General features: G+C 35.1%; 1 protein-coding gene across 1 annotated transcript in view; it reads right to left on the reverse strand.

The window, feature by feature from the left end:
* LOC111049539 (zinc finger protein 395) overlaps nucleotides 1–23,363 on the reverse strand; it is a 132,892-nt gene extending 109,529 nt beyond the window's left edge. The window contains exons 1-2 of the mRNA XM_039440419.1: nucleotides 23,210–23,363; nucleotides 15,259–15,635 (exon numbers count right to left, since the gene is read on the reverse strand). Of these exons, the coding sequence (XP_039296353.1) occupies nucleotides 15,259–15,635; nucleotides 23,210–23,249 (417 nt within the window). The 5' untranslated portion in view covers nucleotides 23,250–23,363. The remainder of the gene's footprint in view (nucleotides 1–15,258; nucleotides 15,636–23,209) is intronic.
* Nucleotides 23,364–24,223: the final 860 nt, after the last annotated feature.

The raw sequence follows: 24,223 nt of genomic DNA on the forward strand, positions 1-24,223 counted from the left end.
AAAAAGGTAGCCTATCTTCAATTCCTATATTTCTATGTGATTCTCTACATATCAAAGTACTCTGCATTACACCAAATACAATATTCATTGATTACTAAACGAAAATCCCAATTGAATGCTCTAAATCACCCCGAAGATTTCTGCTACTGCAAATATTGACGACAGGATAAACAGCTAGATGGAAATTCATTAAGATTAGAAATTTATTACATCAATTAAAACAAGATTGTTTTGTCAAGAAGGGTATATCTTATTCCGTGAGTGTTTTTTTTTACAAGAGAAATATTTGATCAAAATAAGACGAAAAGTTTTTGAGCTAAAATAGATGATATAAAATTGAAAATAGGGGATGGCTTTAAAGAATTCATTGGAGGTTTTCAATGTTCAAAATTAGTGTTTACTCAAGTTACTCAGTGTTGAAAAATAGATCTCTCTCTAGCATCGGTTGGATGAGAAGCATTGATGTCATTCAACAGGAATGCTGATAGTTTAAAATGAATCTCACTATACCTTATCAAACCTATTTCTCATTCCCTTCTATTTTCCTACGATGACATCATTTTATTTCTCCACTCTTCTCTAAATTCCTGCTATCTTCTTCTCCCACGCATCTTATTTCACAAAACACCCACTCATTTCTCCAACAATTCTGAACTAATTCTGGAAACTGTTCACCCTTACTTTTACACCAAAGAGCATAAAAACTTAAAAGTAAACTTCTCTACTTTTTATCTACTTACTCCCCACTACCACATCTTCATCCTCCCTACTCCCTCCCTGATCATCCTCTCAATGACTCCTCCATCCCACACATTTTCCCCTCAAAATTTGCTCCTTCTGAAAACATTCATCCCACTCGCGGTACACTCTACTCGTGTCCCCCCTTCTCTCTCCGTCCAATCTATCTCCATCCCACGTGCCTCTCACGTCACAAAAGCCGGCCGGCCGGCATTTAAAACCTACTACGCATGCGCAGATTGAAGTAAACACGACTATCGATTGTTGAGAGCCGAGCTGTCAGAGGCTGTACCAGCTGATTGCAACCTGCCCCCTCCCCAACACCGCCTACGACCTTGGTGTGTGACGTCACGTGTTCCAATCTCTCTCACTCTCTCCCAGCTGGTTCACCTTCTCTTTCCCCTTCACACGCTCCTTGAAGAATCTCTCACTCACACCCAGTGTACAACAGCTGATTCACCTTCTCTCTCGCAACTCTCTCACTCACTCTGAGCTCGTGCAGCAACAGCTGAGTGCTAAGCGCGCACACTCGCAAGCGGCTTTATTGAGCAACGTACCAGGGGTGCAATTATGCAGAAAGCTAGTTTCAATGGTTTGTGGTAGAACGTACTAGAGGTGCACTCACACACAAAGGAGGTATTAAAATTAAAGATACTTTTCATATTCAGGGGCCAGTTGCATAGGGATTCAGAAGTCTGTCGGATCAATAGAGGTTGAGCAATATTTTCTTATGATTTCTACTCTGTTAAGCAGAAAATGATTTATATTGGGTTTTATTGGAGTGTTCACATTGGTAGAATGAAATTTTGTAAACACTCCGATAATAATCAATTATATTATTTTTCTGCTCAGAAACGCAAAAAATGCATATAAATAAATATGTCTCAAGACCTATTTCTGGACTAGGAGATTTCTAAATGTTTATGAAACAGGCCCCAGGATATGAAAAGTTCTATAGTGAGGTCCACGTCCATGACAGTATTTGATCAACTTTGGTTTTGCTATCCTTGTCTATCATTCGACAAAGCTGGTTGTACTATCCTTTTCTAGGTCCACAACGATGACAATAATGATGTGTTTTACAGTGTAGAAGTATAATTAATTAATGCAGAGAATCGGCATCGTTATTCTTCTATCTTGTCCACTGGCATTGTTCTTCTAACGTGGACCACACTATACACACCTCGGAGCTTGAGAACTACATATCAGAGATTCATTAGAAAACAAGGATAACTACTGAGAAATCCCAGACTAGAAACCCAAGGCACATATATTTAGGCCTACACATAAGAGCTGGGGTTGGTAAACTACTTAGTGCAGGGTTAATATAGGCAAAATCGTGAAACTCCTGTGTAAACTCTACTCTGAGTGTAAGTAGATTGGGTCAATTGCTAGGTTGAGATTCAAAGGTCTTTGAATTTCGCCGATTGTCATAGCAGATGTAAGTGTGACAACCTCTTCTCAAGTCTCCATCTACATGAGGATCAGCACTGTGAATAGGATTAGATTAGTTAGAGTTCTTTATTTATGATTGTTACGATACATAAAGGAGGTATGTTACAATACATTAAATACAGGATACGAGGAAGAGGATGAGATGAATACATTAATAAGCGCAAGAGAAACAACAAGAGAATGCAAAACGAAAAGTTAGAATCAAGTAGGAAGAATTTCAGACAATGACGTAGTATTGTGAATCATCCTCATGGAAATGCTGCGGAGAAGGAAAAGGAGAAGAAGCTTGGAAATACACCGCTCAATCTGTGTAATAGGTTCCTGCTTACGTCATTGCTCAACTTTAGACTGCAATTTTCCCTTCAAGTTAATCGCAATTCAACGGGGACATCTTTCCTCTTCAAAGGAGAACATATTTCAAAGAACAGCATAACCAGTATAAACTCACTCATGAAACTTTTTAGAACAGAATTAGAGAGTTAGTATGAATCCCATGTAGATAACTAGGGAAATACAGTGCAAGCCATATTAATGTATTTTGTAAATACTGCAATTATCCCTTCAAGTACTTCTACAAATAAAGGAACCTTCGTCCTATTAAGACAAGTCCTATTAATCCTATGAAGCGATTCATGTGTATTTAAGATCCATGAGTGTATGAATGTTGTTAAATACAGAATATTTCCGTAGGTGACGATAAAATATGGAACATGAAATACCAAAATAATTTCTGGGCCTTATACAAATGGAATACCATATTTCTGTACCTTCCAATGAAAGATCACATTTATAAATTTTGGAAATAGAAGAAATAGAAGAAATAGAAGACCACATTCCTAAACCTAGGAGATTATGAACAACATTTCTTGAACTTGAAGATACAGAAACATAATAATTATCTATACACTGGAAAACCACATTTTTCAAACACTACAGAACCACATCTCTAAACATTGAAGATGAAGGAACACGTTTCTGACTCTTGAAGATGAAGGACCACAATTCTAAACCTTCAAGGTAAAGGTTTCTAGATTTTAGGGATTCTTTAATTTCTAGATTCTAGGGATCTTCGGCTGCTGAATAACAACTAATCATTCATTTTCAGAATCAACTCATTCTCAAACTTCAACAAGCCAATGCTTTTCCATACCACATCGAGGACTGCAAACAGGTAAATCCTTCTAAGGCCAGAAAGCAGTCATGCGAAAAGCATGCAATCCCTTGCTTGTTTTCTAATGCATTTCAAACGCTTGTGCAAGCACCGTCACTAGATCGTTTTTACAAGATAGAGAGAGGAGAGAGAGGGAAAGAGAGAGAGAGAGAGAGAGAGAGAGGCTAACTTGATGGATTAAGAGAGGGAGAGAGAGACCTAGTTAGTGACGTTTTGACGTCACTATGAGCCCCCGTTGCTGCATCAGATTTTGAAATAATACGCCGGCCGGCATTTGTAAATATGCTGCTGGCAAATGTGGGTCAAGTCAAATGATACAAGGACGGACGTTCGCCGGTGAGAGAGCGAGAGAGAGTGAAAGAGAGGTGGTCCCGTGGAATGCCAACTGGAGGTCCTACACGATTCTGAGATCACCTTTGGACATTCCAAAACGACACGTGACCAACTGAGATTTACTTTCGGTGATCGGAATATTATAATGAAAAAAAAATTGTTTTCAGAGAATACAAAAAGATGTTTATAAAAACCGATGTTGAACTTCCTCTGCTTGTAATAATATCTCAGTTAGAGGTTGGAGAGGGTTCATCCATATGGTGAACTGTGGAAAACAGTTGAAACTATGGCTCAACTGGAGAGGCTTTTCAATATTCTAGTTCACTTATAACATCACCAACTTCTGAAAATAACCATATGTAATCAACCGTCAAGTACAGTTCATTCTACTCAATTCTAGGTTACTTAAGCCTCTAAATAACCAACTCCAGTATAAACCAAAATGATGGTTGCTGAAAAAACGATTGACCCATGCCAGGGAGGTTTAACCAGACTGATATGGAAAGTAAAGGATGAAACCTTCTTTTGAGATTGATCTGAGATTTGGTAAAATGGGTTTACAAATTCAGAAACTTTGTTCCAATCTTAATAGTCCTGCATTTTAATATACATTTTTCAACTGATTTCTACCCAAAATTCATCACGACAAACGATTTCTACGAATAATGTATTTGGACTAGTGTATTAATAAAAATTCGGGGAAGGAACAGTTTTGGGCTGTGCCTGTTGATCCTTCCCCAATCATTTTAATGATTTGTTCTTTGTATCAAAATTAATAAATAAATGAGGTTTTGTAGAATTTCTACGTATTTCAAACAATTTCTATGAAGTTTTGTTCATTTAAGCCTCACTTGGAATAAATCTCCAAGCAATTACTTTGAATAATTGTTGAAAGAAAATGTCAAAAACCACAGACTTCATTGATAGTTAGAAATTATAAAATATTGATGGTTAGATAGTTTATATTTACTTTGAATTATTTGTGTATTAAATCCCAAATCACCAACAACCTGTTCTGAAGGAATCGAAAGAGAAAACACATAAAAAACTCAGAAAAGAAATCGGATTATCCACTGCCCCCTCCACCTGTCCATTTCTAACAACCTTCTCTTTTTATGCCTTCCTCTCTCACCTTCCATACTGTCCCCTCTCTCTTCACCCACTTATTTAGCAGGACATGCTAAAGTGAAAGTAAAATAGCCGCTTCACGTCCGGGTCCTACGCTATGCTATGATTGCGTCAGTTTTTTACGTCGTAGTTGTTGTTCTACAGTAACATTCACTTTGAACTGTCAGCATTCCTTATGAACACAACCAACTCTTCCCATTTAACCAATGCTGACAGATGAAATGAGTCTCACAATAGTAAAATTCACTTCAAACAGTCAGTATTCCTCAACACATTACACCAACTCCTCCCATTCAACAAATAATGCTGACTATTAGGTAGAGGTGTATCTTACTATGGACAAGAAAAGTTACTTTTAGTTTGAATGTAGAGGGGGGGATGAGACAGACATTGGCATAATTTCACTTTCCTTTGACTGGAGGGGAAGCTCCAAAGTAGGGAGAAAGAGTGTGAAGATCAAACAACATTTATATAAAAAATTGAAACGTGAATTTCTCAATACCTAACGAACTGCAATTTAAACATAAGGTGAATCAAAGCTTACTAATATTAAAATAACTACTGATTATTTATTCTGACTATGATTGGTGACTCAATGAATCAATGAATCATTTACATCTTAGAATTGTTTGTTCAATCATTCAATTCTACTGTAATCTTTCTTGACGTTATGAAATAAATGAATAAATTTAATTACTGTGGTATATCAAGTAAAATTCCAAATGATAATATCGTCAAAACGTTAGATAAGTAGGATTGTGGGGACCCCATGAATGATCCCTGGCGCTCTAAAAACCCTTGAAAATCGAAATCTCAACATTAAATTAATCTACACTATAGTAGTAGTTTGATTTGGCTGAGATGACGTCCACATGAGATCAGGCTTCTGTGTGGGTAATGAGACGGATGATGATTAGATGTAATGTGATCAATACTCAGTTAAGGTTAGGTCGGGGTTAGGTTAGGGGGTTTAGTACAGGTTTTTAAGGTTGATTATCTACAAATATGTTATGGGAGCTTTAATAGCTTGGTACAGACAACATAACAAATTTGTATAAAAAGTATAAACCACTGAAACTATTAGTATCTACGCTTATAATTAAAAGAAATGTTCGTTTGAAGGATTAGTGAATCTCTATGTAATTTCACAAGATAAAACTAATTGAGAACATTCAGATGCTTGTGATTGAGAAGATTCACAAAATTTCACATTGAATGACAAGATGAATTATTTCTATGTGAATATTTCCTATTTTAGTGATAAACATGTGAAATATTTCTTCTATGTTTAGGTTTGAAGCATCTAAAATTGAAAATCTACTTTGTAGAAATAATGAGGAACTGTAAATTTTGTGAAGTGAACAACTATAAGATATAATCCATTTGGACTATGTGTAACCTTATTTGAATTTCGGAAAGGAATAGCACAAGGTTGCCTTATTTTTTCTCTCCCTATGATTTTGATGATGTACTAATTGTATGAATAAATATGAATAATAAAAATCTCTCTGTGATTTCATGCAAAAAAAACATGAACCTCTATTTTGCAAATTCATAACATTCAGATGGAAAAGAAGCAACTACATCGAGTGAAGATTGACAGAAATTTTCGATTAAAGGACTAGGGAATATCTCTCTATCTCTATAGTTTTACAAAAAAACATAACCCTTTATTGTCCAAATCGAGAACATTCAGATAGAAAAGGAGAACTAGGGAATCTCTCTGTACTTTCACCAAAAACAAAACCCTTTAATTTTCAAATTGGAACATTCAAATAGAGAAGTAGCAATTGCATGGGAGGATGCTCTTGCACAGTAGGAGTCGACCCTCACATAACCCTCGCTGCGTTACAAGGTTATCTAACCTGCGAGTACGAGAGAGAGAGAGAATGAGCGAATTGACCCATAACAGCCTGCGAGTGCAAGAGAGAGAGAGAGAGTGAGCGAATTGACCCATAACAACAACCTAGATCTGGTAGGAGCTGCCACTCTCGTAAACTCCGCTCACCTTTCCCTTACTCTACACTTATATACCTTTATTATACTCTATACCTTACTCTACACTTTATCCACTATTTCAGCATTGGTCAAATGAGAAGCATTGGTGATACTCATTAGGGAATCTGACAGTTTCAAGTGAATCTCAGTACAGCACACTTGACTTTCACACTAAACGGGCCACTGATAAGGCGGGGGCCTCTAGCATCCCCCCCCCACCCCCACCGAAGAGTTAAGCAACAATCTTTGCATCATAGACATTACTGCAAAAACAACTATAGCACACCTTCAGACACTCTATAGTAAAACCAGCCACCACCGATTTTAGAGGAATGTATAGATATACCCACCGCAGATTTAAGTCACTCCATAGATACACAACCAGGTACAGCGTTACGATATATATGACGAAAAGCTATAGTAGATTTTAGCTAACCTATAGATATAAAAGAAGACAAGCTATAGCAGATTTTAGCCAATCTACAGATATAGCAAAAGGCGACAAGAATGTGGGTTAGCGAGTCAGGGCCGTCACAAGATGAACATCCGTGGAAAAATAGTTTCACTAGTTTGGTACTGGAGCTCTATCGAGTGCTTAGAAGGAGCGGTTATGGAAAACTAAGCGATTTATTAGGTTTTTATCTCTTCTTCCCTTTCTACTCATCCTCTTCAATATGCTCCTCATTTATCCTGATGCCTCTACTCATACCCTGCTATATCATGGAGACGATTTTGTAACTTGCTTCTATTACATTTTTAATGATCTATACTTCTTAATCTGCATTCTATTTGGCAATCCTTGGAGCTGCTTTATATTTTTGCAATCATTAAAAACAATAATTAATGAAAGTGTTAATTAAAAAAAGTTATTAAAATCATTCATTCAAAACGCTTCTTATATTTTTATGATCAATATTTCTGAATCTAACTGACTAGAGATTATTGGAGCTACTTCTCGTTTCCTCAATACGTAATTAATATCATAAATTCAAAACTTCTCTCATATTGTATATAGTCTATTCATAAAAATAGCATTATAGTACCCTTTTTTGAAATTAATATAAAATAGATTAAAAACACAAATTAGAACAACTAGTTTCGATGTTCCACGTCATCTTCAGGTTTTATTTTGTTTGAACCATCATCTTTGTTTTAATTTGTGTTTTTAATCTATTATTTCAAATTGATTTCAAAAAATGATACTATAATTCTATTTTATGAATAAAAATGAGTAGCACTGAATACATAATTTTATTATCTATACTTTCGAATCTGTATTCTCATGAATATACTTGTAGCTGCTACCCATTTCTTAAATTTTCTTCAAATTTATTCAGATTTTTTTCAGATCAATCATTCAAAACCCATTCATTATAATTATAATCTACGACAAGTGGATTCAGTATAACCATTTACAATCTCCATCATCTGTGGAGATTGCTCAATCTCTAGTAAGCTAGCACTCTGGTAGCCATTATCAAGTACGCAAGAGTTACTGATCTTCCAGCGGATAAGTCACCTTTGTAGGTTAATGGGACACCGGTCTTTGTAAACAGGTTACGTATAGTAGCCACTACACGCTATTTTTCAACTTGGAGCGGAACGCAGCCATGTTCCTCATATAACTATATAAATAAAAATATAAATCTGAGAACCCATTTTAAATCATTTCACGTTCAGTATTTAATCTGAAACCCCTCAATCTCTATTGATTGAAAGCAAAGAAGAATGTGTATGAAAGCACTGAGGGTAACAAGGACATTCATGTTTCTCATTCGAAAATGTTTATTGTTTATTTTATCCTGTTTCTATTTCATTTTATTTTTAGCAAATGAATTAATAAATAAAATCAAAATTTTCTCAAAATTTTTGGAGAGCAATAGTACAGCCTAATTGTTTCTCCAATGTCATAATTGCATTATGATTATAGTATGTTATACAATAAATGGATGAATAAAATAAATTTGATACCATTATTAAGAATACTGTAAAATATTCAAAAATTATTTACCGACCAGCATGTTTTTAAAATGGTTTTATATCAAATTGCCAACTTAACAGAATTAGACAGTATCTGAAGCTTGTTCAATACAATATCCTATCCTTATCGCCAACCGAACAAAAATATAAGGAAACCTGTTTTGATTGGGTGGCCCTAACCATACTACCGGGAAGGTGTCAGTTCATCAAGTATATATTTTGACCATTTCTTCAGATACTGAAACAAATTTGATCTTGAGCCATTCAGTTTGTCAAGTTTCATAACATCAAGCTTTCGTTGCAGGCTGATATACAGTCAGTTTAACCGTTGCACACTTGTTAGGAAGAGATTAGTGAAAATGGGTTAGGCAGAAATTATTTGAAGGTTCAGTTAGGGTTCGATTTTTGTTTTCTAATAGCAATTAGTGAGAAATTAGTTGAAGGTTGAATTTGGGGTTAAATTTTTTCCTTCAAATGGTATTCTGATTATTCAGAATTGTTTTATAATTTTAGAATTGAATGTATGAAACTGTATCCATTGACATTCTGAAAGCAACAGGTACTTGACGAACAAAAAACTTGACGCGCTGAAGTTGCCTACCCGGGCTGATTGTTGATCAACTGAGATCTTGATGAAGTGAATCTCACCCCTTACTACCAACTCCAGCACTTACAACTCAGTGCATTGCACACTAGATAGAATGAAGCATCCTACTACACGTGTTATGATGCATTGTGGGCGATTGCGTAATGCCATCCATTTAATAGTTGGCCGACTTTTTTATTTTAAAAGTGGAACACGGTTTTAGCATTCCAACATCGAGTGGCCAAGCATTTAGTGTATAATATATCTGTAGATATCGAGTGATTTAATGCAGTAAAGCACTATCCATTACGCAAATATTATGTGGATATTGAGTGGATTTGTTATGGAACCGCGCCAGCTGCGAAAGATGGTTATGATGGAAAGAGAAGGAAAGAAAACACTAGAGTGGAAGAGGTTGAGAGGAACAAAGAAGAACTGATTTAAGAAAAAAAACTTTGATGAGGAATAGGGGGAGGTTTAAGAAGAAGAGGTTGGTGGAGGGAGAGAAGTAGGTTACTGATTTAATAAAAAGATGATAAAAAAGGGAGAAAAGGAAAGAAAAAGAAAATAAAAAGGAAGAGGTTGAGGGAGGTAAAAAGAAGAGGATTAGGAAGAAGAGGTTAACTTGAGGAAGAAGAAAATGAGGAGGTCTTGGAAAAAGAGATTCTGTGAGAAATAAGAAAAGAGTTTTAGGAGGAAAAGGTTGATGAAATGTGAGGGAGAAGGAGAAGAAAAAGAAAAAAATAAGGTTTAAAAAGAAGATGGTTCAGGTTATTAAAGGAAATAGATTTAGGCATTGCCATCTTTGTTCTCTAGTTATAGCTACAGAATAAATGGCGATGGTTTAGGGAGAAAGGAAGAAGTTAAAAAGATGGAGAAATGGAGAAGGAGGAAAAGAGATTGATGAGAGATGGAAAGTGTATAAGAAAGGAAAAGAAGGGTAGGTATAGAGAAACATACGTCTGTTTCTGACAAATATAGACTGTCTATCGATACCTTTATCGGTGGTTAAGCACCTAATTAAGATTTATTTGATTTAAACAAAATATGTACAAAGGCTGTATCCTGAATGCCACCTGCACGGAAACCAAACTCATACAGTAGATTTTTTTCTTTTGAACTTGAATATTTTTTTAATTTCTTGTTTGTGTAATTTTCTTTTTTCTAATATTCATATATAAAATATTGTTAATGTCCAATACAGGAATACCTTTAGGATATTCAATGCTAAAATTGTATTGATTTACTCATGTAATATTGTTTTGTTTTTTTAATAAAGATTTCTTTAATATTTTTCTTTCAAAAAGGTCCAGAAATCTCATCAACCAGCAACCATAAAACTAGTATCTTGAGAACTTCAAAGTTCAATTCATTATTTAAAATATAATAGATTAGATGGATTGAAATGTTTACTCGACCTTACTTCAAAAACATTTCTACTAGACCTATAAAATCCCAATTTTAAACCCAGAATTAATCCCCACTTTCTGAAAGAGTGCAACAATAATTTTCACTTACTTCTAAGTACGGTTCTCTTTTTTTCGAATGCCACCAACTGTCGTTAATTAATAAATAACTACTCGAAAACCGTTAAAAACACAACACTGTAGCAACATGAGAGGAGACCCATTCCCTAACTTCGCCTCTACATGACACAAATTCATCCAATGCAACCTCAGTGAAATTCACTTCAAACTGTCATTATTCCTTATAAATATCGTCAATGCATCCCATTAAATCAATACTGACAGTGTGAAGCTAAACTACTTACTGGCAGCATTTCTCCTATGAACACAATGATGCTACAAATTCAACCAACGCTGACAATTTAAAGTGAATCCGACACTAGAAGTAGCCAACCGTGAATTTGCCGGCCTGCAGACCAGCAGTCAGCCTAGGTTAAATGAGCAGCATTGATGTTACTTATGAAGTATGCTGACAGTATGAAGGGAATTTGACTGGAGTGAGGCTAGCGAGACCTACTGACCTCCTTCGCGGTTCGGTTGCATTGCTTTACAGAGAGAGAAAGAGAACTAAAAACGCCCCTAAATGTCCAGCGGCTAGCCAAAGTGGTATGTGCAATGCAATAAAAAAGGCAGTACTTGAAAATTGACAGCAGTTATTGGTTGTGCCATAATCGATTGTAGCGGGAGAAATTGTGGGTAGCTTGTTCGATTTAAATATTTATTAATCGAATTGGAATTTTTTTTCAATTTCAATTTATTAATCGACCAGGAATTTTTGTGGCGTAGCTCTTTGGAAACACATTTATTGACCTTTACGAGGAGAACTCTACATTATATTTGTCATCTATATCATTATTTTGTTTGATTTTTCTATAAATACTTGATAGTTTTTTAATGTTATAGACAATAATGTCTATCGTCTTGAAAAATCACTAATCTAACAAAAAATTAATAATATTGATGTATTATTTCACACCAGACACAAGCTGCGTTACGCTGATTCCAATGAATTTGAGCTTTTTTGGACAAAGCTATTCTCTTCTTAGAGAATACCATTACATATTATGGGAGGGTTCACACATAAGTAGAATCAGAGAGAAGAGGAGTACTATTTAGGATATTCCCTATAAAAGAATATTATGGGATACTATAGGATATTCCCTCATCTCTGGTAGAATGTAAATTCTGTAGTTGGCAGAGTACCACTATTAGAAGAAGATCCCTATTAAAAATTAAAGATTGCCCAGAAAAACTGCTATAGAATCAACATCACATCAACCAATAGTAACTACCAGTTTAACAGTTTTCAACAAGGAACCATAAATAATTAGTAGAAAAATTCAGTTAGTATTCTACATAAATTAATGAACTATTCTCACTGAAGACTACATTTCTCGTTAGTCATGACTATTGCAAAATCATTTTGCCTTTCCAAACCTCCCAAGAAATACTCTTCTCCTTTATAAGGCTACTTCAATTATTAAAATGAAATAAAAGTTAACAATATAAATAAAAATAGAAATCCAAGTAACCTTTTTAAAATGATTTACACACATGTTTGGGCTATATGATGTCATTATCAAGACTTGATAATGGCATTCATATCTTATAGCCGAAGCATGTTGTGAGTAAATCATTTTTAAAAGGGTACTTAGATTTCTATTTTTATTTATATTTAAGAGTAGCCATTGAAGAAAAAAAGTCAAAAGTTATCAAGAATTGTTTTCCACGTTATATTAATTCACATTGAATAATTACTTGAAGAACTAAGTTAGATTCCTAGAGTAGTTAATTAACATTTCATACAAAAAACTACTGTACATTTCTGTGAATTAATGAAATATGAAAAAGTGTACTTGATAACTTTTATTCCTTCCAAGAAATATTTATATCCAATTCAGAAAAAAAACGATCAAACACGGAAATGAGGAGTTACTAATAAACTTAGTAAACTATACACTAGTAAACTTAGTTTTCACGACTTCACCTATTACAACAATTTATCAAAAATTCATGAAGCTTTGTTTCCAAGCCCGATCACGTAAAAACCGTTCCCTAGGTTCCAATCGTTCCCTAACGTTCCACCAAAAAACGTTCCTAACTTTAATCTACCGGCAAAAACGCTATCCTACATTATTGATGAACAATGACTGAGCGAAGATGTACAATATTCATTGAGCGATCAGTCAGCAGTAGACAGTGCAACGCTCTCTGGACTTTCGAGCAAATAAATTAGTCATCTGGGATAATGAGACAGTGGAGGATGATACTCCCGTTAAACACAAATTCCTGGAAACGGTACGTGACGTCACCGGTCTCTCACAATCACTTTCACTCTCTCTCTCTCTCTCATACTCAGTCTCTCTCTCTCACACACTAAGTCACTCGATCACTCCTTCTCTCTCAATATCTTCCACACCATTTCATCCCCTCTCACACACTTTCTTCCAAAGCCTTTCCTTTCTCTTCCAAACTCAAATTCCGGGAAATGTTCGACCATAACGTCACTAAGACCATCCCTTTGTCTTTCTCTCACCCTCAACCTCACATACTCTTTGCTACTCACAATCACTCCTCCCTCTCTCTCACTCCTCAAATAGCAACACATTTCACAAAGCACAACACGCAACCTATCATAGCCGCTTCTGCTATGGAATGATGCCCACTAAAATAATTGGAAGTATGATTAGGGTTGTGTGAGTAGTTGTTTTTGGGGTGAGGCGAGGATGAAGAGGAGGTTACAAGGGGGGGGGGTTGACCGGAACCCGCAATTTTTCCCAGAACTCAGAGTTCATCCGGAAAGTAGGTTTTGACAGTGAAATATCACGTGAGGTCTCAAATTGAACTGTCCATTAGGTTATTGACCTTACAAGGTCGTCATTGTGATGGCTTTGTGGAGGGTTATGCACTGCTACTTTATTATAGGATGTGCTATAGGGTAATTAATTGCTGCTTCATTTTGGAATTCCCTACAAAAATATCAACCATAAAGCTGATGAGTTTAAAACTGCAATGATCGAGAACCAATGATGAGTGTCTCTTAAGTTAATGAGTTGTGAAGGAGACATGGAATATGGGATATTCCAGAGATAACACTCTCCAATGTTGAGTAATCTTCAATACACTTCCTGTAAAGCATCTCATTTCTTGCATCTCTTCACAATTAATCACGTTAATAATTTCCAAGTTTCTATACCACTTTTCCTTGGACGATTCTCAGTAAATCAGGAGTAAATATTAATATTAGATCAGATATACCGGGATAGATTGAATTACAGCAATCTACTGTAGAAGGCGATGGAAACGGAAAAGTGGCAGCAGTGAGTTCCTATCATTTCCACTGACAGCTGTAAAACGTGATTCACAACTGTACATAGAAATATTTGAGTCAATGCCAGTTCCAGGCAACATAAATGCAAGACAAATTATTTAGTATAAAATGTATTTGACGACATAAATATCAGTATCTTATAACATTTTTACATGACACTTTATGTAATACAAAGTGTATAAATTGAAGATTTTCCGGATGGGTTGGTCTGGTCTCTAGGGGTGACGGGCGTCACAAACTTCGGTCTCCTGGTTCGTGGGTTCGAATCCCGCCGAAGGCATGGTAGTTTGATCACATCATAAATTCCATTTACTCACTTTTCATACTCATGCACAAGGAAAAAATCTGATGTGGGCATCATTGGAAAGAATCAAATAACTATGTATATTGGAACTGGATATCTTGAATCACAAGGCAGAAGAAGGGAGTAGACTGTAGAAGGCAGTTGAAACGGAAAAGTGGCAGTAGTGCGTTCCTATCATTTCCACTAACAACTGTATAACCTCAATCAAACTATATAAAAATTTGATTCAATCTAAATACCAGGCAACATGGATTCACGCCAATTTATGTAATGAAATGTATATAAGAAGTTTGAAATAAGCTTGACGACATTGATTTTGAATGATGAATAAATAAGTAAGTAAATATCAGTATTTCACCTCAACGACTACAACGAGGCAGTCGAGAAAGGTTAGCCAAGCTACCGACAATTTCTGCATAATGTGAGTTTATAAGTGGTTTTTAATACACTTTTTTATTTATTTGAACACGACATGCAGTCGATTATTAAGTAAATATTAAAAACTTTTACTTACTGACTGGAGTACTTTCAATCATCTAGCGATCATTTTCAACAGTGGTTTTCAATCTATCTGCGTCGTGTTTTCTGTTTAAATGAGTATTTTACCTTAGTTATAAATGACCATTTAAAATGAGTAAGACGAATATGAAGTTGGTCTCACTATAAATTATAGAAATTTTAGTTAATATTAGTTAATATTAGGCAACATGAATGTATGACAATTCAGTATAAAATGAGTTTGTCGACATAATAATATAATAATCTTACCTCAGTTCCAGGTGGACATATCTCGACGACAACCTCATCACTCTGAGTGTGATGGGTCTTGACGTTGCCGGCGACCTCGCGCCCGTTGTAAGTGAGAAAGACCCGCTGCCCCGGCTGCAGGGTGAGTCCCTGCACACTGCCGAACCCGGGCCCGATCAGGTCGCAGTCGCGAAACACGGCCGTGCGACGCGACGACTCCAGTCGCACCGTGTAGCGATTGCCGCCGCCGCACTGGTCGTCGGCGACCGACTTCACCGCCTGTATTACGCCACAGTGGAGCAGCCCGTCTTCACCAGGCGCTACCACTCGTGTGCCTACGATCGAGCGTTTCGCTAGACGCTTGCCTGTCGACATTGTCACTGTCTGTCGGCTGCTACCTGTCAAACACACAGAATATTTTTATAATGTACTTATTGTATAAATAATAAAGAATAAATGAATAAAATGTACCGTGATATACATAAGGTAAGATACATTAGATACATGAAGATACAAAAGAAGAAGACTGAAGGAAAAGAAGAATAAAAAGGCAGGAGAAGATAAAGAAGACAAGGAAAGAAGTAGGAGAAGAAGAAAAGACAAGAGAGGAGAAGACAGAAGTGGAGACGAATAACGTGATAAAAAAGAAGACGAAGATAGAAGAATGAGAATGAGGGAGAAAAGAAGAGGCAGACAGAAGAGGGAAAGATTGAGGAGAAGAAGTAGAAGAATAAGACAGGAAAGATGAAAAAGATAGAATCGGACGACAGAAGACAGGAGAGAGAAATAAGAAGAAGTGGAAGAATAAGGAGGAGAAGAAGAAGACAGCAGAGAATAAGAATAAGGAGAAGAAGAATAAGGATGAGGAGAAGATGGAGAAGAATAGGGAGAAGGCAGGAAAGGAAGAAAAATGAGGAGAAGAGGTAGAAGAATAAAGCAGAGTCATGAGAGGCGTTTTTCAGACAAGTGGGCAGTGGCAGTGCAGGAAGCTCCGATTGGCTGATTGAGGTGGCGTTCAAAAATCAGTTGATGTTTAGCCAATCGGATAGCTTTCTGCCCTGACGGCTCGTCTGAAAACCGCCTCATGTGACTTGGCCCTAAGAAGAAAAAAAACAGAAGTATAAAAAGAAGCAGACAGGGGAAGACATTGAACACTTTTTCAATTTTTTTCTTTCAATATATCTAATTTTAGACTGAACTCTATCCTTTATTCAACCTTCCTCATTTATACCTTGACTTTACGCGAGCAACAATCTCATGAATTCGACCTGTTTACGAGTATTTAGGCTAATTATCATTTCAAGATCCTATACTTTCAATTTTTCAAAATGATCAACATGTTGAGTATACTAAGCTCTAATAACTCATTCCCAACATCTTACAAAGAATCATCTAATATACTGTATAATATGAAAGAATAATAATGTTTGTATCAAATAAAGCCGGCCGGCTCAATCCGGCAACCACTGTTACCAACCTAACCACAATTCAACCCAACCTAAAATTGTAAACAAGACGCGTGGACTGAGAGGTGCAAAACATTGAAAAAGCCTTTGCCTATGACGTCACAATTAAAACAGCCTTGGACACTGTTTTCGAGTTTTATTGCTGTCACGTGATCAAAAAAGAATCGTAGAGAGAAGGAACAAGTTTGCACACACAATGGTGGAACAGGGGGAAGAGGAGAAGGAGGAGGAATCGGTGGAGGAGGATGAGGACTAAAAGAAGAGGAAAGAGCAAAGGGAACCACCTAACATGTTGATGATGATAATGATGACGTTGATTATTATTCAAGTTCTAAACCAGGAAGTCAGTAGCAGTCGGTCATCTCTTCTCTTTTTACGGTTTGTTTATGTTGAATAAAAACAGAATCTTCGCACTGGCGAAAGTGTGGTTCACTCTAAACCAACAGCATCAGTTGAATTGCAAGGATTGAACTCATTCATAGGGAATAGTGACTGTCCAAAGTGTCGCTTCCCGCTGTCAGCATTGGTTAAATGGGAAGCATTGATGTTATTCATAAGGAATGCTGACAGTTCTGAGTGAATGTCACTAGTGTTGTGTGTGAACTTTCCTCTCCACATATCTACGCAGTTTAATGCTCCTATCTTTCTCAAACTCTTTTTCTCCCAACCACCTCCCAATTTGTTACAAGCTTATTAACTCTCTCCCTTATATCTCTTCTTTTCAACTCTCTCTCTCCCATTTCCTCGCTTCTTTTCAGCTCTCTCCCTTATCTTCTCTCTTCTTTTTAACTCTCTCCTCATCTTCTCTCTTTTTTCAGTTTTGTTATGTGGTTGCGCACTGACATACGCACGCATATAGCGACACAGATAGTAGTGAGTGTCACATATTTACTGAGTGTGACCCGGTTACTATTTATGCTAAACGGCACTCAGCTTCCTTCTTTCATGTGTGTGACACAATCATCCACAGAGCAATAGATGTCACACCTAACTCAACTCAGTTGTATCAAATCAACACAAAATATAACTGTTAGCATTGGGGTTGAATGGGAAGCATTTCTGCTATTTATTAGAAAAACTTTTAAATAGAGTGATTATCACTATACCGAAATCTCATAGAGAAACGAGTACTCCATTATTCGTGTGTCATTGCCGAAATGTAGTGACAAAGAAAAATGACAAAGAAAAACAAAATATTCAAAGTAGGAATTGAAACTCAATTAGCTCCTCAAAAAGATATTGATTTTTCTTACAGTTATTGTCAACAGGGCAATCGTAATTGACCGAGCGAAGTGAGGTCTAAGATTCAAGTCGACGGTTTGGCATTTTTCTTAATGTTTAAATGTGGATATGTTGCGCATTTACGGCGAAACGCGGTAATAGATTTTCATGAAATTTGACAGGTATGTTCCTTTTTGAATTGCGCGTCGACGCGCAATCAATTTTTCCCTTTTTCTTTTTTATTTCATTCCTTTCTAATAAGTTTTCGATATTTACCCTTTTTTAATCAATTCTCTAGCAAATCTGACGTATATACAAGGTTTTTGGAAATTTTGCATTTCAAGGAAAATATAAAAGGAAAAAGGAGCCTCCTTCCGCCAATATTAGAGTAAAAATCAGACTATAGAATTATTCATCATAAATCAGCTGTCAAGTGATTACACAGATGTGTGGAGAAGCCAGTCTATTGCTGTATTTCCATAAGGTCTATAGTTTCAATCATGTACTTGTGGATGAGGATACTGCGTGAGGTCTACTGTTCACAGAACTACTAGTAATAACAGAGTAAAACATAACGTAAAAAAATGCAAGGGATTGTTAAGTTTTGCCTTAACAAAAAAATGTATTATTACGTGTGTAAAACAATTTTTCCTTTCTTCTTTTTTATTTCATTCCTTTCTAATAAGTTTTCGATAATTACCCTATTTCAATTAATTCTCTAGCAAAATCGGATGTATATTTCTTATTTTCTTTTTGTGCTTTGTATGTTTTCTTCTATCTTATACTTTTAAAATCTTTGAAGTGTCATATTTATCTTGTCTAAGTTTATTTTTAACTTTTGTAGCTTGTTTTTTCTAACTGGGCTCCCGCCGAAAAACCTTCGGGTTTGGCAGGACCCTCAATTGTTTGAATTGCGAATCAAAATTTTGATTTGAAACAATAATTAGCGAAGCCTTCTTTTCGAAAAAGCCTTCTCTGATTGGTTCACGTGAAATTAATCAAAATTAAAATTTAACTGGCCCTTGTGCCTTAGAGATTTAAGAAAATAAAAACAGCTGGAAAGTGTCAATTGTTACAATTTTGTGGCAATCTCGATGAATTTTACATCAATTTTAATGAGATTATGATATTCAAACAAAAATTTATAAACAAGTACAGGGTTCGGTGCTGATTTTTGAGATTACACCAGAAATATATTATTACACCAAAAATTCAATGTTCAACTTATTTAATATCATGTTGTACCTATATTTTATGGAAATGAAACAATAAATTTGATTTGAATTATCTTTGAAGCATGTCTATGATGATCCCCATTGATAGCTTCCCAATATCTTTCAAGTCTGGTGAGTTCAAAGAACACAGTGTTTAGAATCAAGCTTATCGATTACAAGCAGGGAAAAAACTAGTGTTACAAGATTAGAACAACCAAGAGAGGGTGGGTGGTTGAGTGAGTTAGCTTCCTGTGTTGAAGGGGAAACATGGCAGCTAACTGCAATTTGATAGTTCGATTTCTTCAAGGGTGGGCTCTCCCTAATGCCAGAATATTTATTGAAACATTGAGATCTCTTTTATTTTATGACAATAGCTGAGGCAACCCAGATCAAAGTCTGCCTGTTAAAATATGAAGAAGATTCCAAGGATTGAACTAAAACTTTTACCTGTGAATGAAAAAGTTGTGAAATGTACTGCAATCTTTTCTTTCAACTTACAATAGTAAGTTATTTTAATAATGTACAATTAGTACACTTATGTGAGCAGGCATAACAGGCTTATGCCCAAAACTGTCCCTTCTCAAATTTATACTACAGACAGTTAAGATAGTAGCTTAACCTACAATTTAATTTGGACTGTAGTAAAAATTTGAGAAGGGACATTTTTGAGCATAAGCCTGTTGTGCCATCTCACATGAGTGAGATAATTGTCCATGACTGAATAAATAGTGTTAATTTCAGAAACAATCTAGTATTATTTCGTTGAACTTTCATAATTTTGAAATAAATGTTATTGTTTTTCTTAAGGACAATTTTCACAAGACTTGTGTGTCAATAAGACCTGATAATGAACGATAATATGAAGCTACGTACAGTTCTAGATGAATCTTCAGTAAACTCAACTTTGCTAAATTGAACTTTGAAATCCTATTATTTCTTCCATTTTAATTTATGAATCACTATCAATCACTTCAGTAACAAGGTATGTGTTCAATGCCGGAAAACAGAAATTAAAGCCAGGATATTGTCTAGACAAGTCCTTTTTCAGGATTCAAACGCATAAAGCCTGGAGCCTGGTCTAAAATCGTTCGAGACTAAATTAAAATTAGAAGTCGCGTCTATGTATCTTGTCTTGAAAGGCGTAAAGTCACTCAACTCCGGAAATGCAACCTTATACATTTGCAATACATTATCGAACAAAAAAGACAATTCTTGAAAAATAAATTTATGAAAGAGCGTTGACTACTTATTAGACTGTTCTCATCAAAATTAGGGAGAGAAACAGTTTTGTGTTTATCATGTCGATTCTCTTCAAATCATTAATTCGATGTTGTGATTGTGAAATGAAATAAATAAATATTTACTTGATTATCATAAAAATTGAGTTAAATTTCAACTCCCGGTTTCTCGTAAAATTGAATCGTCATTAGGTGATGTCACCTAAGTAAACCAATACCAAGAGGATCAATAAGTGGAGGGGAGAAAAATACTTGACGTCATCAATCAGTCTTTAATCACGAACAAATTATTATAAAAATATATTTCCACTTGACATTTCAAGTTGATTGTAGTATAAAAATAATATTTTCCCATCAAAAACTAAAATATTAAGTTGTGCGAATTTTTCATTAGTGCTGGATGAATAGAAAAGTTTCAACAATTTCAATTACATTTTATTGTTTATTAAAATTCAAGCTGAAATAAGTGTTATATATCAGCTTTGCTTTTCGGGATAAATGGTTTTAAAACTGGATAGGCCTATTTCCATTTTTACATGAAAAACCTAACACTTTTAAACTAGTTTGTTTCTATACATACTATGTTTTTCATAAGAAAATCAAAGTTAGAAATAGCATGTCTTACAATTTGAAGTTGTAAATTTCGTTATATTTTTTCAATTGAAACAAGTAAGAACCTCAGCCAACTCCAGTTGGTACAGAAGTACAAGTACAGAATCATAAGTACAGTAAGGCCAACTGAGTTAACCAGGGAGTTGCCTACAAAGGTTATTGTAGGAAGGAATTACCAAACAATGCCGACTTTGATAGGATAGGGACTTGCCACACCCTATAATGCTATAGAGTAATCCACTTTAAATTGTCAGTATCCCACATCAATAACATCCATGCTTCCCATTCAACAGGGGCTGCTGTATTTAAGCATAATATTCTCAATTCAAATTGCTCAGCTCTACAATAACAGTGGATCGGATATCATTTGTCACATCTGATAGATGAAAAATACAACTATCAATCAAATCTGAAACATGTTCAGTCATTTGTTAAAGTAGGTAGCTTCAGTAGATGAATCATGGATAAAGTTAAACAGATAATATGAGAGAAGTTATAATTCTAAGATTTTTAAAACTTCCACATCACTGGTACTGCGGGCGTGGACTGAAGAAATAGAGTATAGTAAATAAAGTATTTTGTGAAAAAAATGTTCCTTGGTTCCAGCATGAAACTAAATCTCTAATCAAATCTGCAGCTTGTCCAGTTTTTTTTGTAATAAAATAACAATAAATAATTAGTTTACTATACATATTTACTTCTTCTCTAATAGAAGTGAATCATACCTGGAGATTTTACACTAGGCCTACATAACTAATTCCATTTAATTTAGATGACAGTGGAACCTTTGAAAATGAAGCAACCTTCAAGGATTATATATGAATATCTCTAATATTAGCAGAAAATTTTAAAGCATATTATTGTGATGCAATTATATAAAAGCCCCCGGGAGAGAACCCAGAAGGATATTCAAACCTGTTAACTTAAGTACGGTATTTCATTGAATATCTAGAAAAAGAAACAAATAATATCATGACTATACATTGTAGCTGAACGTGAACATGGTGCACTAAACATGTATTTTGGATAACATTCAACTGGATGAGCCTTCAATAAGTAATTTAGGCATAAACTATGAAAGTACTGAAACTTACAGTGTAGGATTAAATAATTTACATGCTAACAAAAATATTATAATTCTAACAAAATAGCAATATTAGCTATTGTTGTAAGCAAAGACACGGAATTAGGAATAATTGTAACCTGTTGCTTGAACCAACGTGTTCTAAAAAAATAAAAATCTCAGTACACTTTTGAAATATTTTATCACAACATGTTTCGGACATTTATGCCATTTTCAAGAGTTATCACTTGAAAATGGCATAAATGTCCGAAACATGTTGTGATAAAATACTTCAAAAGGGTACTGAAATTTTTATTTATATTTATATTACAAGTAAGTTAGCCCTATACAGAAAAGAGATAATCTATACCTTACCTAAACTAGTACCTACTTTGAATATAACTTGAATGCATCGTGAAAGGTTTAAATATTATGGTATAAGTGGAAAAATAAGAGATAGCATTCACTGCCCAATTGGTATACAGATCACAAGATTATTCAGAAATGGTCAAAGGTCATATTTATTTGAGAAAGCGAGATTGTGTTTGAAGTAGTTCTGTGAATATTTCGTTGTTTCAAGTTACAACTTAGGTACTTTATATAACTTTCTATAAAACTTTTCTTTATTAAAACGGCAATGTACAGTTTGAGTACTTATTCTTTAATAGTTTCATGACAATCCTTGATGGTTGATGGAAATTAACTCAAGCTGCAATGGACTCCTCTTTTATGAAATATGGTAGTAAACGGCGTAAGACAGAAAAAGCAAATTGAAAGAATGAAAAAAGAAATAGCTAAGAAAATTGAATAAATTTTTTGAGTTTTGCCATGAAATAGACACTTTTCAAACTGTAGCAGACATAACGGTACCGTAATACAATGCCGGCCACTAGTTGACATAACCTCAACGACTTTAAGAAGTGTGTAGAAGTAGTTCTACAATACATATGAAACACAAAATAATTTAAAAGTTGAATGGATGTATTTCAAGTTTTATACTTGATTAACAGTATAGAAAAGTAATAACAACAAACTTTTATCTATTAACAAAGTTAACCGTATGTATTGCGGTCACACCAACGCTTCAATGCCATTGCCACATTGACAACAATTTACAACTTCATTAAAGTCTAATTAAAACTAATATATTCTACATACCTCTATGAGCCTTATGAGCAAGAGTACGCCTCAAACTCATGGTGAATAATTCACTTCAACTGGATAAATAATGATAATCATAAGCCACAATACCGGTCACACATTACACATGCTGGCGCGAAAGCACCGTAGATCGTCACTCTACAAAGCGGAACCTACTGCACATGCGTCGTAGAAAATGGCCGGCTCTAGTTACTCAACTCGCCACTATTGGCGGATTGGCGCTGTCAGCGGTCGATGATTTCGTAGCATTCCACCAACTTTATCCACAAAATTACGATTTAGAACAAAATTTAATAAATAAAAACTTTTAAAATAATAAAATATAGACTGATAGTATTTGACTCGAAACATTTTACAGGAAAAATCATGAGAAATGCAGCAACTATCAGCAACCTTTTTGGTCTCTTCAGTACACTACTTCAGAAACGCCGGCCGGTGGTTGGTGGTTGTGGCAAGATCGGTATGACCGCTTCATTCGAATGTCAGAACCAGTTTTCCGGTTTTATTATTTAGAAAAAGTTTTAATTACAATAATTTTAAAAATTATACCTCAACTTGAGTTGAGTTGACTGAACTTAATTGAATAGGAGATTTACTTTTTACTAAAACATTTTCGAGTAAAGATTATTTCTACATGAAACTTATGGTTTAATTTCCATTATGAGGTTTCAAAATTTGTAGGTGAATTGAGGATTGAATTTATGACAAATAACTGACTTGTTAGAGTATTGTAAAAAGTTGCATGCATTCGAACAAATAAAATAACTTTGACGAAATAGATAGGCCTAATAATTCTTAGCAGTTTCTAATGTAAAAATGAATATAGAAGCAGAAGAGCACAAATATTTTTATTATAAAAAACGACAAGTTGAAATAATAAGTGGATTTTTTAATTTTAGAGCCATAGTCACACAAATCTTGAGCGAATCAGCATTTTATTAACCAGCAGTTGAATACCAAATTCTGCAATCCATTAGCAAATCGATTTTATTTTAAAATAGCCTATAACCA

The sequence above is a fragment of the Nilaparvata lugens genome, chromosome 13 (assembly GCF_014356525.2).
Source record: "Nilaparvata lugens isolate BPH chromosome 13, ASM1435652v1, whole genome shotgun sequence".
Taxonomy (NCBI): domain Eukaryota; kingdom Metazoa; phylum Arthropoda; class Insecta; order Hemiptera; family Delphacidae; genus Nilaparvata; species Nilaparvata lugens.